Source organism: Protopterus annectens, chromosome 1.part2, assembly GCF_019279795.1.
Source record: "Protopterus annectens isolate FY-2018-M chromosome 1.part2, PAN1.0, whole genome shotgun sequence".
NCBI classification, from domain to species: Eukaryota; Metazoa; Chordata; order Ceratodontiformes; family Protopteridae; genus Protopterus; species Protopterus annectens.
Genome location: NC_056727.1, coordinates 119,771,927 through 119,789,141, shown reverse-complemented (window position 1 = coordinate 119,789,141; position 17,215 = coordinate 119,771,927). Strand labels below are relative to the sequence as shown.

Here is a 17,215-nt window from a genome sequence, read left to right as displayed (position 1 = left end):
AATGTTCCCTCTTGGTATGTAAAGTTTCCCCAAAAGAGTGGTCTTCTGGGGGAGATGCTGAAGGAATAGACTCTTCAGCATCAGAGTCTTCATAAGGGGGAAAGGAGTACTCCTGTTCCTCAGAAGAATCCGAAGAAATGGAAACCTAGTCAGACGAAGCGCAGTCCTCCTCCTGTCTAGGCCTTTTGTCAGGAGGGGGATGGGAACCCCTGATTAGGGTAATTAAGTCTTCAGCCATCTTAAGCATCTGTTTCTTAGGCATGGGGCCTTGTACTGGAGACTGCTGTACAGGCTTCCTTACTTTTAAAGGACTTTTCAGCTTTGCATAGGATTTTATAGCAAGTGTAGTCGGTCTGAAGACACCTTCAGCAACTGAAGGCCTTTCAACTACACCAGAATCCCCTTGCGCAATGGAGTCGGAAGGGCCTAAAGATAAAGGCTCTGGAGGCCCTGCAATCTCCGCTTGGGAGTCTGATGCAGCCTGGGGTTCTAAATCAGCGGTAGTCAGGGGCTGTGTAGGCACCTCACTGAAAAAGTACAGTTTTGTACCTACCATAAATGTAGATGTCCGATAGGTATGCATCTGCAGTCATCACATATGGGTTGTCCTGCCTCAGGCAGCCCTTCGGTCAGCCGGATTCCAAAGTCTGGGTCCGGCATCGGCTGATGTCACCCTTTCCCAGACGTCACAGCGCCTGGGGTATAAAAGTGGCAGCCGACGCCATCTTCCTCAGTTTTTCTTGCCCCAGATGCCAGGTGCCCTCTAGGAAGGCTAAATTTGGAAAATGCAATAAAAAATCCAAACATTTGCAAAAATATATACATATATATAAAAACAAATACACCATAATAGATCCCCCCAGCTAGCTAATAGAGAGGAAAGCACCCTAGGAATACCCCCTCAGCTAGCTAATAGAGAGGAAAGCACCCTAGGAATACCACAGAGGGGAAGGAGGGAGGGTAAACCTGACTGCAGATGCATACCTATCGGACATCTACATTTATGGTAGGTACAAAACTGTACTATGTCCTTCAAGGATGCATCTGCAGTCATCACATATGGGTAGAATACCATAGCCAATCTGGGGGTGGAGGTACTAGGAAAAGGATGGTGTAGCTAAGATACCCTGCAGGACAGCCGAAGCAAAGCCTGCTCTGGATCTGGAATATAAAGGTAAACTGTAATGCTTGGCAAATTTATGCATGGAGCTCCATGTGGCAGCTTCTAAAATGTCTTTTGTAGCCACCCCTCTTAAGAAGGCTGTGGAGGTGGCTGTGGCTCTCGTAGAATGAGGTCTAATGTTAGCTGGTACAGTCTTTCCATGAAATGAGTAACAAAAGCGGATGCAATTTCCTATCCATTTTGAAATTGTCTGTTTGGAAATTGCTTTTCCTTGAGTACCAGCAGCATATGCTACCAGCAGCTGGTCAGTTTTCCTGAAACCTTTAGTTCTATCCAAGTAGTAGCGCAACTGTCTGTGAATGTCCAGGGTGTGCAGCAGTTTCTCCCCTTTGTTTTGTGGATTTGGGAAGGTGGTAGGCAAGTGAATGGCTTGATTCAATGAAACCCTGGATACCACCTTTGGCATAAAAGTAGGATTAGTTCTTAATGAAACTCTGTCCTGGTGAAAAATAATAAATGGCTGAACTGCCATCAGGGCCTGCAATTTCGAAACCCTTCTTGCTGAGGTTATTGCCAGAAGGAAAGCAGTCTTCCATGAAAGGTACTGTAGATCTGCAGATGCTGCTGGTTCAAATGGAGGCAGTGTTGGTTTTTTCCAACACGTAGTTAAGGTCCCAAGCAGGTAGAGGTGGTTTCCTAGGAGGTTTGATGTTTTTAATTCCTCTTAGAAACTGTCTTAGGAGAGGATGAGAAAAGACAGGTGGATCAGTATTGTACTCTGCTGAAATTGCTGAAGCATGAATCTTAATAGAAGAGTAAGACAGCCCATTGTGGAACATTTCTGCCAAATATTCCAGGATATGTGCCATGTTCATCAATGTCACATCTAGGCCCTTTGTGGTGTTCCAGATGAGAAATCTTTTCCATTTTGCTGAATATGCCTTCCCTGTGGAAGGGCGGCGAGCTTCCATAATAATATTCTTCACTCTCTGTGATAGCTTATCCTGAGGAGGAGTCAAGGTATTCTCCACGCTGTTAGTTGCAATGTTTTCAGGTTGGAATGTAGAGTTTTGTATCTGTGCTGTGTCAGTAGAAGTGGCCATAGAGGTAGGTGCCATGGTTTCGTACGTGACATGCTCCTTAGCAGTGGGTACCAGTGCTGTCTTGGCCAGTCCGGAGCTATCAGGATCACTTTTGCTGCTCTGTCCTGATCTTCAGTAACACCTTGGTCATTAATGGAATAGGAGGAAATGCATACACTGTCAGATTTCTCCAGCTGAAAGCTGTCCACTTTCCACGCTTGTGGGTGGTATGTCCTTGAGCAGAATTTCTTCAGTTGATGATTGTGGGGGGATGCAAATAGATCTATGTCCGGGCTCCCCCAGGATTGTGTTATCTGTCAGAAAATGTCTGGGTGCAGCATCCATTCGTGTGCATCCATGATAATTCTGCTTAAGCTGTCCGCCAGTGTATTGTCCTTCCCTGGCACAAACTGAGCTTGTAGCTGTATATTGAGTTTCAACGAAAGATCCCATAGGTTCATTGCCAGTCTGCAAAGAGGGTAAGAATGGGTACCTCCTTGCTTGTTTATGTACCACATAACTGTGGTGTTGTCTGTACTTAGTAGATGGCCTTGATGCAGAAAGATTTTGAAGGCCTCGATTGCATGCATCACTGCTAGCATTTCTTTTTGATTTATGTGCATGCGTAGCTCCTTTCGTGACCACTGTCCTTGGATACCTCTGCCCTCCATGTGTGCTCCCCAACCTAGGTCTGAAGCATCTGTTGTAATGGTTTGGGAGGTTTTTGTGAAGGGCAACCCTCTGTTGGACTGGCTGGCCTGAGCCCACCACAGAAATTCCTTGTGAAGGCATGGAATGAGTGGGATTAACGCTTCCAAACTGTGACTGTGCTGAGTCCATAAACTCCTTAGGTACCACTGTAGCTTTCTCATATGTAGCCTTGCTTGTGGAATCAAAAGAATACAGGATGCCATGTAACCCAGGGCCTGCAGAATTTTCCATGCAGTCAGGTGGAATTGTTGTCAGATTCTTGAAGTAATCCGGTAGCTGACTTTTTCTTCTGTGAGATAAGCCATTTGGGTGGTTGTATCTAGATCCGCACCCAGAAAGGTTATTCTTTGGGATGGAACATGTCTTGATTTGTGCATGTTGACTGTATATCCCAAGGCCTGTAGAAGATTGATGGCATAATTTAAGTCCTTTATCAAAGTTTGTTGGTTGTCCGCTTGTATAAGGCAGTCGTCCAGATATGGGTAGATTTGAATCCCCTGGAGTCTGCAGTGTGCTATTACTGATGCCAGGCATTTCGTGAGTACTCTGGGCGGAGTAGATAAGCCAAAGGGCAATGCTGAGAATTGATAATGCTCTGACCCTGCAAGAAATCTGAGGTATCTTCTGCAACTTTGTCCGATAGGGACATGCAGGTATGCCTCCTTGAGGTCTAGAGTAACCAGCCAAGACCCCTTGCCCAGCATGGGAAGGAGTTGCTGTAGTGTCAGCATTTTGAATTTTGGCACAATGAGATAAGTATTCAGTGCGGACAAGTCGAGAATTGGTCTCCATGGATGCTCTTTTCTTGGAACAAGGAATAGCCTGGAGTAAAATCCTTGGCCTTGTTCTGAAATAGGAACTTTTTCTATGGCTTTCATTTGTAGTAAGTTTGAGATTTGTTTCAAAGCCTCTGCCCTTTGATTTGGTGGCAGACCTGGCATGCCTTTTTTGGCAATGTGTGGAAATGGAACCTGTATCCATTGTCTATTATTTGGAGTGTCCATTTGTCTCTTGTAATGTTGTGCCAATTTCTTGAGAATAAAGAAAGCTTTCCGCCCAAAGGTGCTTCTAATTGAGCCCTGGTTGGTGGAGTCAAAGCAAAGTCATTGAGTCTGTCCTTGTGCAGCAGTTGCAGGTCCTGAACTGCCTGCCTGGATTGGAGGCTGCCATTGACGGCCTCTGTAGGAGCCCCTAGCTTGCCCACTACCTCTGGCACGCCTGTTCCTGCCCCTTTGAAATCTTTCTGTGTCCGGAAAAGACCAATTCTTGGAGGGCCAGTTTCTGCTGAATCTAGGCGGTTGGACATGAAGAAAATCCTTAACTGTTTGTACAGATTTTGCCTTTTCCTCAAATTTCTTTAGGACGTCTTGAGCAGTGGAACCAAATAACTTTTGCTTTTCTAGTGGAGCATCCAAAAGCTTAGCCTTAACATCATGTCCTGGCAAAGATTGTTCCTTCAGCCAAGCATGCCTGCGTATGACAACACCTGTCATTGCTAACCTACATGAAGCTTCCAATGCATCATAACCACACTGCAAGAAGTGGTTGCTAACCTGCTGGGAGTTGTGTACCAGATCCTGAAGGGATTTACGGTCAAAGGGTTCAGAAGAAGACAATTTCTTATGCATTTCTTCTAACAAATACTCTTGATACTGTATCATGTGAAATTGACAATTTAATGCCCTCATAGCAAGAGTGGCAGAAGTATACACTTTTTTACCCCATCTCTCTAATGCCCTGGACTCCTTTGCAGAGGGGAGTGGGTTCTTAGTAACAGCTGCAACCCCTTTAGGGCCCTGTGAAATAGTTTCAGGGTCAGCAGAGTGGGCCTTATAAAGAAAATTATGTATGTCCGGGACTCTGTAATACCTATTGGGCTTAACAGGGGCCGGAGGCAGAGTGTCAGGGGTCATACTAGATAGAGTCAGAGTATACATCATCAATCGCATTTAAAACAGGAATCAGAATATTCCTGGCCCTGCCATTTGAAATGCTCTCTCAGTGTGAAGGGTCTCCCCAAAGGACAGCTCTTCAGGAGGGGAGACCGAAGGAATAGATTCCTCTGCATCCGAATCCTCGTAGGCAGAATAAGCCTCCTCCTGGTAGTCAGAGTGCTCCGAGCCATCAGAGGCCTCCTCTGAGGAAAGGGGATCAGGAGGATCCATCCTGGGCCTTTTGTCTAGAGGGGGTTGGGAGCCCCTGTCCGGATGAGGCTGAGAACCCCTAATTAAGGATACAAGATCCTCTGCTAAAGTTAGAATCTGAGAACTAGAAGAAGGTCCCCGAGGGAGAACTCTGGGAGGCATGGCCTTGGAGTGTTTTGCAGCTTTAGCCCTGGTGAAGGCCTTAATAGACATGGATGCAGGAGGCCTGGCTGCACCACGTGCTGGTGTAGTTTTGTCTAAAGGTATGGTGTCGGAAGATTCCAATACACCAGTTTCGGAAGGCAATTCTGTAACCGACTCGGTAGAAGTCTCCGGGGCCGAGGCCGTCGGTTTTAATATTTCAGGGTTCGGAAGTTCCAAGGACTCAGTATCAGCCGAGACACTCGCGGTAGGCCTAGCCGCGGTTTCAACCGAAACCGCGGCCCGCGTGTCGGTCCTTGTCTTTCCGTTTCTTAATTAAATGTGATGTCTGGGTTTCCTACGGCATTTTGTAAGCAAAACTATCCCCAAAAAACTTCTGCGAACTCCGACAGACGTCTAAAAGTGCGTCGGTTGAAGGAAGCGCAGGCAGAACAGGCCGAGACGTCGTGGTCTGGGCCTAAGCAAGGAAGACCATAAGAGTGGAAATCCTTATGAGGTATTTGTTTCCCACAAGTTAAACAATTATTAACTTTTTCTGACATCGGCTGAGGCAAGAAAGAGTCCCCAACGGGGTACTTAGCTTTTGAAGTCTTCGGATAGCGAATTTACAGGAGCTGGCCGACCGGCACTTGCGCACTGCTTCTGCTTCGGGCACCACGCGGCAAGACAGACTGAGGAAGATGGCGTCGGCTGCCGCTTTTATACCCCAGGCGCTGTGATGTCGGGGAAAGGGTGACATCAGCCGATGCCGGACCCAGACTTTGGAATCCAGCCGACCGAAGGGCTGCCTGAGGCAGGACAACCCATATGTGATTACTGCAGATGCATCCTTGAAGGACATCTGGAGAACCGGCGACTGGCCTAGCAGAGGCCTCGGTGTCTGGTTTGGGTCTCTGCTGCCTGTCCTTATCTTTGCGCTTTTTATGCATCCCGGTCGTCGGTTGCTCCAACGGCATGGTGTAATTACATTTTCTACCAAAATAATGTCGGGTGAAATCAAACCGACGTTTAATAGTTTGTTAAACCTAGCACAAAACCAATAACCTGTGACGTCGTGGTATGGGCCTAGGCAAGGAATATAATAAGAATGAAAATCCTTATGAGGTATTTGCTTTCCACAAGAAATGCAATTAACTTTTTCTGACATTGGTCTGAGGCAAGAAAAGATTCCCCAACGGGGTACTTAGCTTTATTGAAGACTGGTCTGAAATTCGATTTGAAAATGTCAGGAGTTGGCCGACCGGCACTTGCGAACTGCTTCTGCTTCAGGCACCGCGCGGCAAGAAAGACTGAAGAAAATGGTGTCGGCTGCCTCTTTTATACCCCTGTTGCACTGACGTCAGGGAAGAAGTGACCGCAACCGACGCTGGACCAAGACTTTGGAACTCAGGCCGGCTGCGGGACCGCCTGACGGCAGATAACCCAAGTGTGATGACTGCAGCAGTGTAACACGATGAACATCTGCTTCTAATTAAGCAAGCATCCAATTCCATTCAGGGAAGACTAATAAGTTTAGACTTAGAAAAAGCTTTTGACACTGCTTGTTGCAAATTAAATTTTGCAAGCACAACAGAAATGGGCAATTTATAGATTTCAGTCTAATTCTATCAGTGAAGGTATGAAACAATTACTCAGTGCTCCTTTACTTTTGCATCAGCTAATACACCATGAATTAGAGAAAATTAGGCTATACTAGCTTTTTAGCCTATACACAGAACAAAAATAAAGTCTCCATCTACAGATGAAATTCCCACTTTGCAGTCTATTCTGAAGCAGCTATTCTTTCTGAAATACTTTGTTTACTAGGCCATCAAATTTCCATTATAACAGAAAAGCTTCAACACTAACCTCTCTACCTTTACCCTTTTATGTGACCATGAATCCTAAATTGATATCAACTGGTATAAATCCGAGTTTGCATGCAAGCAGAGACAATTTTGGTTCCATAACCCAGTTATGACGAGATCAACTCAGTGGTTTTATGGTAATCAGTTTTCTGCAAAAATTAATGACCAAAGTGGTCTTACGGGACACACACATCCAAATATATTTGCCATTCAAATTCCTTTTTATTTCCTCTCCTTTTGTAAAACAGATTAAGCAGCTACTTGCATTTTTTCCAGTACACTAAAAAACCTAGGACGGCATTTCAAAATAACTTTTGTTCAGTGAAAAGGGAAGGCTTGGCTCTTAATCTCAGCTGTACTCGCACACCAACACTGAGAACATGCTTCATTGGCTAGATCAGGGATCTGCAACTTTCACTATCAAAAGAGCCATTTTGGCCCCTCCCACCAAATAAAATTCACCAGGAGCCACAAAACCTATTTGACCCTAAAATGAAGATAACACAGCATATAAAGTTTTATGCATAGTTATTATACTAAATATAAAAGAATTAAGCTTATACTCTGTCCCCATTTTTGTTCCTTTGTTGGGATTGCTTGATCGCTGTGTGTGTCACATCTTTTTACCTCTTAGAACAAGAAATCTGGAGAAAGCTATAAATAGTGGGGCACAAAGGCCCAAAAATAGAACACTTTTTAAATACTGCTCTTACAAACTTAGAAAGTTGATAGAACAGATTTTGCATTAGCTTGAATTTTCTGAAGGGTATGAAGTCAAACTCAAATGTCCATTTTTTCAGACTTCAGCTTGCAATGATTTGCTAGAAAACCACAATTTTATGAGAAACAGACTGAAAATGAGGCAAAAGTCTGAAACTCAAATGTCTGTTTATTTTTTTCAGACTTCAGCTTGCAATGATTTGCCAGAAAACCACAATTTTATGAGAAACAGACTGAAAATATGAGGCAAAAGTCGGGACATTCTGCAAAAATCTGTGTGGAAAATGCATGTCAACAGAAATATTATTCTAGCAAGTTTGAGTTTATAAGAGCAATATTTAAAGTCCATCTCTATTTTTGTTCCTTTTTATTTGTGGCTCTGTCCAGATTTCTTGCGGTAAGACTTTTGAGAGGTATGGAAACCTTTCAGGAGATGCTGCTGCCACCAGGGGATCGCTCGATGTGTTTATATATTTTTCAAAGCTACAGGGAGCCACTGCAGAGGGATGGAAGAGCCACAGGGAGCCACTGCAGAGGGATGGAAGAGCCACAGGGAGCCACTGCAGAGGGATGGAAGAGCCACAGGTTGCAGACCCCTGGGCTAGATCCATCTTACGGATATCCACAGAGATGCTCAAGCCCAGTAATTACCTGAAAGAATTTTGAAAATGAAGGCTGGATATCAACAAATATAAAAATTCATGCTCAGTGTCATCTCAATAGCAACCTGAAAACTCTTGTTTAATTCAGGCACCAAAATTTTAAACAGATAAAGGTCTCTACACCATGCATAAATCCCTATTAACTTGGCTGCATCATATTATGGGTATTAACCTGACTTACAATAACCAAACTAGACCCGTTAAATGAAACACAAAGCCTCAGCCAAATACTAATCAACTGTTATATATCAATCAATATGTTTACACAAAATATGAGCCAGACCATTAGTATGTATGCCTCACTATCTGAAAGAAAACTGCTGCAAATTAAAATTCAAAAATGCACAGTTCAAATATGCATCTATTCATTAATTATCAGCACTCAGAACAGGTATTGAAAAAGACCTTCACACTACATTATGTTAATTTTAAGGGAATTCTGTAAAATGGTAAATCCCTTATTCACAGATCCTCTCAAAATAACTTCCTCTCCTTTCTGGAGATTTTTTTTTCATGAATCTTAACCTTGTGTGTTTCATCTCATCTCAATCAATGCAATCCTTGTTAACTTTTATATAACAGATGTTTTTGTTTGTTGTTTACTACCAGGCTGAACCTGAAAATTGCTCATCTCGATCAGTGTTCTACTTTGGTTAAACAAAAATAAAATAAAGATGTCCCAATTTAAAAAAGCACTTAGAGCCATGCTTTTAATGCTCTTCACTGAATGGTTTCTGGCCACAAATAAAACTTTCTGGCCTTGAAATCAGGTATTGTTTTAAGCACTTGTTACTGTCCCTTAAGCTGGAAAGTGGCTAGCCTGAACCAAGTATTCAAAAAACCTCTTACCCAGTTAACAGCTGTAAAACACGTGTATATCCAAATAGACTGTACTTATTAATGCCCCCATATCAGAATGCTTCCCTTGCTTTGGCACTTTCCATTCTCTGCACTGCTGTGTACCAAAAGGGAAGTATTGCACTCTTAAGTATGCCATCCTTTAGATGAGATGAAACTGAGATCACATTTGCCAGAGTTGGTAGTAGCTCAGGTGGCTGTAGAAGAACCCATAGCACTTAATGAAAAGAGTGAAGGAATATTCCTGGTGCTGTAGGCAATCACTTTAGGTCTCCCATGGAAAGAAGGCACTGGCCCAGTGGAACTAACTCACTCAAAGGAGAAGCAAAATAAATTAGTGAATGTTACAGCTTCCGGACACTGCTCTATTTCTTACCTACTTAAAGAAAAAAAAGAGTCAAGATTTTAAAAATGTGTGCTGCAAATGTTAACACAATTTAAGTTACCAAAGCTCAGTGACATGGAATGCAACATGCCAAGCAACCTCACTGTGAAAAGGAAGTAAACAAATGCTGAAGGTGGCAAATCACAAAACAAATCAGTTTAGGACGAATTACTATAATTACTACCATTAGTCTTATCAAGCTGAACAGCTAAAAGCTTCTGACTAACATTACAAGGAACTGGTGGATTCTGGAAAGCATTTTTAAGTGTGTAGTAAACTGGAATGAGAGCAACAGATAGGACAGAAAATGCATTTATGATGTGCAGCAGCAATGGACCAAAAAGTGAATGTTTTACCAAAGGAAAAAAATTATCAAAATCATTTTTTCTGTGTACATAAACTAGCTCACCTTCAAAGAATCCACCAGATCGTCCACCAAAAACAGGCGTCGAAGCTCTTTTACAGTGCAGTTAACATAGTTTAGTACAGTATTACTGTAACTGTGAACTAGATCTTGGGACAGAGTAATATCTGGTTCCAGCCAAGCCCTGGGAATCAGAATAAAGATTGAAAAGTCAGACTAAAGTGAAGTAGAGACTGAAAAGACAAACTAAATGAATGAAGTAACTGTTTTACTATTACTTACACTGCACAGTAAGGGTATTCACATTCCAGAAAATTTAAATTACAAAATATGAGACGGAAGTAACATATGTACTTACCAGAACAGATTTAGTTGGTATTGCTCCAGACAATGGAATCTCGGACCAGACCCTGAAGGCACCCTTCTCTCAGCAATAGATCTGCCAGCTCCAGACACACTCCCTTGTCCCATAAGCTGTCCCTGTTGACTCTCCAGACTGAGTGACACCATGTTAAATTAAGCATAACTGAATATAAGGAATTAATCCCATCATGGCCATGTTTCCTAATGTGAGCCAGAGACCTTCAGCCCTTCTTACGGTCCCTTCACACAGGACAATTTGGCAGTAGATAGGTGGGCAGGATGTTACATGTCCAGAATAATATATTGTTCTGGTAAGTACACAGCTTGTGCATTTATGCTGGTATTGTCCAGACACTGGAATCGCTTGGAGAGAGTCTCCAACTGACCTTGGGAGCTATTTAGACAAAATCTCTGAAAGTAAAGTAAAGCTCAGAGGGACAGTGTGTCCAAACAGTAGAATTTAGCAAAGATATGCAAGGAAGAGCTCAGGCCACTTCAGCATATTCTTTAACAGCTTACCCTCAGATGAAAGTTGAGCTTTAGCTACATGGTCTAACAGAGTGCACCTTGGGTTTGGAGGCAAAGATTTATTGCTGGATATGTAGAGGACTGAAACTGTCACATCTCTAAGATAATTAAAGTTTTGTTGCCCTTTGACTTTTAAAAGGACAAAAACTGATCTTTTCCAAGGTATTTTGTCCTGTTAAAATAGAATCAGAAATGTATGGGTGTCCAAGCAGTACAGCCTACATTCACCTTTGTTTGGGAAAACTGCATAAAAGCACAGCTAAATGAATAGACTGATTCCCCACTACAACCCTTCATTTCACCCTTACTGTACAGTCTACCCCACCAAATCATATATAGGTCCTATAAAACACAGTCTAATATATCTACTTGCAACTAACCTGCAACATTTTTGTCCTATTTTACTATATCCTCAGAGTATTATGCTATATTTTTCAACCTTCTGAAAATGTTCACTGCTTTATGCATCTGATTACCATTGTTGCTTTCTTTATATGGATTTATTACTATAATATAATATGCTGCATTGTCAGCATTGTACAGAATTGCCTTTAATGCATTTGCATGGGTTTAGTTCTCCAATTTAATATGCTGTATTGTCAGCAGTCTGGAAATGTTTGTATTACTTAATGTTTATATGATTGTTAATGGAGCTTTTATTCCCCGGCCTCCACTGAAAACAGGCATGTCCTGGCCCAGTGGATTTCCCTGGTTACCAAACAAATAAATATAAATAACCTCAAATTGGCTTGCATAGCCACTTTAGGCATAAAGGTTCATGGCAATATCTAGTCATTGTGAAACGCCAAGAAAAGATATCTGAAGAGTGGATGCACCCTGAGGGTCTTCAATGATAAAAAGTACATGTCAGCTGTACTTGCAGGCTCGAAAGTGGGCAACGTAATTACAATCCTGGGATGGGGTGCTGTGGTGATTAGAGGTGTAATACTCCTATAATGAATGCCTTGCAAAGCTTACAGCAGACTAATGAAGAACCAACTCCTACATGGGGGGGCTGCCAAATGTATTTTGATGCATAGATATAATTCTCAATTTCAAAACTGAGCTAACGTTTGCCTAATTGGAGCCTGAAAAGGATCAATGTTGTTTGCGCCCATATAAAGGGCCAAGTCCGTTTACCTCTATAAAGTTTCTTTCTTGAGAGTTTCCAAAAGGCTATAATCATTCTTCACTTGTGCCAAAAGCAATGGGTCTTTGACCTTTACTGGGACTGCTAAACTGCACAGTTAACTGGAGACATTGAGACACATGAGGCTGGCCAGATAGGTTAAACAACTGAGGATAATACAGGAAGAGGGATCTTTTCAGCTGAGGCCACAAAAGAAACAAACTGGTGTGGCCAGAAAATGGCTATGAGAATGTCCTTGGCTTTGCATACCCAGACTTCCAGAAGAATTCTGGATATAAGAAGTGTGTGGGGGTAATGCACAAGAGCCCTGGGAACCAAATGTGGGTTAATGAATTTCTTGGGGAAATTTCTTGAGGGGACCATAGAGAAAACCTCACTACATTTGGCATTGGAAGGCATAGCAAGGCAATCTCATTGAGGAAATCCATTTGCAAAAGACTTTTTGGGTTACTGAGTCACTGATAGACAACTCATGGAGGGAGCAAAACCTGTCTGCAAGATCACTGGATGTCCCCAGGGTTTGTGTTGCTTTGAGAAAGTGAAGTAAAGCAGTGGCTCATTACAATACCCACACATCTGATCAAAGGGGCTAGGACAGAGTTACTCCCTGCTTGATGGACCACACCATTGCCACACTGTCTGACTGGATGAATACAGCACCTTGGGGAAGTACTAGAAAGGCAAGGCGAGAAGACTTTTCATCGCAAACATTTATGGGCAACTTAGACTCCCCTGTGATCCAAGTCCTTTGGATTAGTCCCGTTAAATTAATGCCTTTTACCCATGGTAAGAATGCAGCCATCATTAAAAGGTGGCTGTGGGTATTTGGCTGGATAACAGGAGATTTGGCTGGATAACAGGAGTTGCAGAGGAAAAATAGTCTGGAATCATCCACCAGGACAAGTTTTGCTTGCAGGCTTTAGAAAGTTTAGCCACTTCAAAAATATATATAGTATCAAATACAACAAGACTTTAAACACGAATATAGGAAAATATATGGTTGAACTTGCATATGTGGAGGAACATAACAGTTAGGAAATCAAGTAGGGAGAATCAGAGCAGTCCATAGCTAGTAATGCTTCAGTGGTGAGAGTTGCAGCTAGGAATGTAACTACTTATAAAAAAATAGAGAAGTACTGTTGTCAGAAGGGATATGTTAACAAGAGTTAGTAGGTACAGCCAAATTGTATAAGTAACACTAAGTTAATAATTAGCCTGGAGTGTTAACATGTGCAAAGCCAGGATTCAAAAGCATGTTTTGAGAGAGATTTTGATTAAGATTGCTTATGGATCTAATACTATGTGGAAGGGTATTCCAATTTTTACCAACAAAGTTACAGTAAAGAGAGTTGCCTGCTGTATTGGATATTTTGGTTACTTATAGTAAGTCTTTGTTAGATGATCTAAGACTACGAATGTTAAGAGTAAGGTTGTAGAAGATTTTTTTTAGGGAAGGTACGTTGTCAGGATCGTGAATTATTTTGTGAGCCATTAACTGGTTACAGTTCATAACATGAGATGGCTCCAACCAAGAAGGATTTTTAGGAATTGACAGTGATGGACTGAATGTGTGGAATTTGTTGCAAATTTGACAGTCTTATTGCTACAGGACTTTTAGTTTACTTTTTGAGGTTGGCAAGTGTGGGGGGTGTAAGAGTGAGGAGAGAAGGTGGGTTCTAGCTATGGGTATTATTGCAGTGTCTGTTAAGAATTTTTTGTTTCTATGCATTGTTCCCATTTTCTTGGGAACCTTTTTGAGGTTTGTCAAATTTTAGTCTGAGGATGTCAATTATGACGTCAAATAGGTTTGTTTGGGGAAATCCTAGTATTACTGGCAGTGATATAAAAGTTAGCAGAGAGGTTAGTAGGTTTAAATGGGTGAAAGATCATAAGTTTAATTTTATTAGGGTTGATGAGTTGTGAGCTTGCTAGCCAAGTTTCAATATCAGAGAAGGCTTTTTGTGTGACTAAGAAGTGGAGATGGGTTCCAGATGGTAGGACAGCTAACTGATTTAGTGTCCGAATGGAAACCTATGAACGTTCGGGACAGAGAAGGTTCTGGTTGGTATTTTAGTAGGTTTATCAAAATCCCCAAGTTTAGGCATAAGCAAAGTATTGTCTTTTCAAAATGAGTTTTCCCCTTATAGCAGCACCAAAAAAAGACAGTCGTCCTGGATAAGGGAATATTCTTGTTCCCTGGAGATGCATATGAGCAGTAACAGAGCAATATACACGCTGGGGGGAGGCTTGCTACAGTGATGAGACCAAAACAAGTAATGCACTGAATTGGTAATGACCGGCTCCCATTTGAAAACATAGGAATCTCCTGAATGGTTTTGCCATCGATATGTGGGGTAAGCATCCTGAAGATCCAAACAGCACATCAGATCATCCGCTTACAAATATGGCAGGATGGACCATCTGGAATGAGTCCTTCACTTGTTTTACACAACTGACGTCTAAAATGGGTCTTGAGGTCACGAGTCATTTTGGGCACAGAGAACATGGAGTAATGTTATCATCGGCTATGGATACAATTTCACTGACCCACTTTGTCTTGCATGATACAGCAGCACAAGAGGATGCAGGGACAGGCATCCCTGCTCTCCAGAGTGTGACAATAAAGCAATGGTTGAGGCTGACACTGCCTGTGTTCAGCAGAGGACCCATGAAACCAGTCTTGCTGTGGACCACCTTTGTCTCTCTAGTAGTTGTTACCATAGGCTTTTAGGATTTAAGAAAACAAAGCTTATTTGCCCCCTATTGGTTTCTTGGAAAGTATCTTTATTGTGCAAAGAACCTGACTCCAAAAGCTGAGCATTTTGCTCTCCTGCTCACATTGCTGCAGCTTGCCATTAACCTTCTGAAGGATGACCTATCAAAATGGGGCACTGATGAATGCTGCCATAAAGTGCTTTTACCAATCCAGTGAAGCAAAGCCAGGCTTGATGCTGCATTGTAACGCCGGAACCCACTGATAAAATAGTTTGGTACGTAAGCTTACCATAACAGTAGATGTTCGAATATATAGCTTAAGCTACTGCAATAGCGATCGGAGAAGTATTCTGCCAAGGACTGGACATTTCACCAGTATTCAGAGATTTAGGGCAGCTTCCACATGCACTGCATGCCCAAACAGGCATGAGGGCAAGCTGGTATAACACAGATCTACAGGCACCAATATTCAACTTTGTCTCTCCAGAAAGTCCAAATATAATTAGTGTGACAGGACAGAGGGAAAAAGGCAGGGATAAGGGGAATACCACCATGGCAGGCAGTAAGGAAAGCAACAGTAACAGCAGGAAATCCGCAAAAAAAAAAAAAATAAGGACTGGAGAAAGGAGAGAGGGTGCTGGCACTGCAACAGTGATCTGAACATCTACTGTTATGCTAAGTTTACTTTCCCAACTGTACTACACTCAATAAAATCACTGCTGCAGCAGGCTAAGCTATATGGAATGACTACCAAGACAGATGGCCAGGAAGGAGGAGGAAGATGGGTCCGAGTCGAGGGTTCCCTGCTGTACAGTCCTAGCAAAACCTGCTTGTGATCTGGAGGAGTTTATCTTACATTTAGTGAAGTATGTACAGTTGACAAATTTGCCCCCACTAGAATACTTCTACAATCCACCCCTTTCCAAACAGAACTCTAAAAGTAGTCAGAGGCAAAGAAACCAGCCTCTTCTAGCCTTCATAGGAAATGAAAAGCTGATCAGAAGTCAAGTCATTTGTTCTGTTAGTAAATCGGAACTGTCCGTGGACATCCAAGGTATGTAGGATTCTCTCTACCTTATTTTTGGTTCAGGAAAACACAGGGAGATGAATACATGGCTTTAAAGTGAATTACGACACTACCTTTGCACGAGGGAAGGTGAGAAGATTGAAATACCTTAAGAGATTGCAACTTGGACACTCCTAGCCACAGCAGGAGCAATGACCGACAGGTTTCCACTTTAAAAAATTAAATCAACCTATTGAGCTGGTTCAAGAGGAAAGTGTCAAGTTTCTCTAGTACAAAGCTAAGATTCCAAGAAGGAAGAATTTGAAAAGGTTATGTCTTACCATAACGTTCCATCTGGGTTGTAGATCTTAACTCATTCATTACTGATAGGACTTCGGTTCCGTCCTCAGAACAGACACGGCCGTTTCCAAGCTCGCGCTAGCCAAAAACTCGCAGCCAAGACCTACCCACATAATGCCACGCTCAGTCTCTCCAGATAGAGTTTGTCTACCCCTATATTATACGGATAGTAAGAGAAACAGTAGGGGGCTGTGTTCTGAGCAAATACTTTAACCAGAAGTTCCTAAAATCCACCAAGAGTCCAAGCAGGGGGAAAGAGGGCGGGAAGTAATGAATGAATAAAGATCTACAACACAGATGGAACGTTATGGCAAGACATAACTTTATCTGATGATGTACATCTTTATTCATTAATTAGTCCCCAGCTACTTGAGATCCGGGTGGCCCTAAGGAAGGATATTCCTGAGCACCATAGAACCAAAAGATGCTCATCCCCTGGAGGCCAAATCAAATTTGTAATGAGTGATAAAAGGTATGAGGTCTTGTCCAAGTGACTGCTGCGCAGTTATCATCTATAGAGGCTCTGGAATGAAAAAACATAGAAGTAGCCAATGATCTAGTAGAATGAGCCTTTATTCTGGAAAGTAAGGATAGCTTATTCTGATGGAAGAGAAAGGTAATGACGTTTCTAAGCCAGGAGGATAGTCTCTCTCTGGAGACAGGTTTACCAAATCTGCGTCCCACAAAGGCCACAAAACTGAAACGTTTTCCTGAAAGATTTAGTTCTGTCCGAACAACAAAGCTGCCAATGAACATCAAGGGTGTGCAAAAGATACTCCCCAAAGAACTACTGGAATAATTCTACTTTGAAGGGAGAAAGCTTCTCAGTCATGTACAACCATTCCAGGAATCCCATTTTGAGTGAAGGGATGACAGAAGACTTCAGCCAGTTTTTAGAAACTGACAGCTGGAAAGAGTCTGCAAAGATCAGACAACAGCCCAAAAACGAGAAAATGATTATGCTATGGAGTATGCAATGAGCTATGACTGGAGCTAGGCATTCTGTAAATACCCTTAGAGAATGGGTGACCTGTA

At 42.4% G+C, this 17,215-nt stretch overlaps 1 protein-coding gene across 1 annotated transcript in view; it reads right to left on the bottom strand.

Annotated features, from left to right (window-relative positions):
• The window catches only part of RTN4 (reticulon 4), a 250,703-nt gene that overhangs the window by 147,981 nt on the left and 85,507 nt on the right, over window positions 1-17,215 (bottom strand). The window contains exon 3 of the mRNA XM_044055159.1: window positions 10,104-10,242. Within this exon, the coding sequence (XP_043911094.1) occupies window positions 10,104-10,242 (139 nt within the window). The remainder of the gene's footprint in view (window positions 1-10,103; window positions 10,243-17,215) is intronic.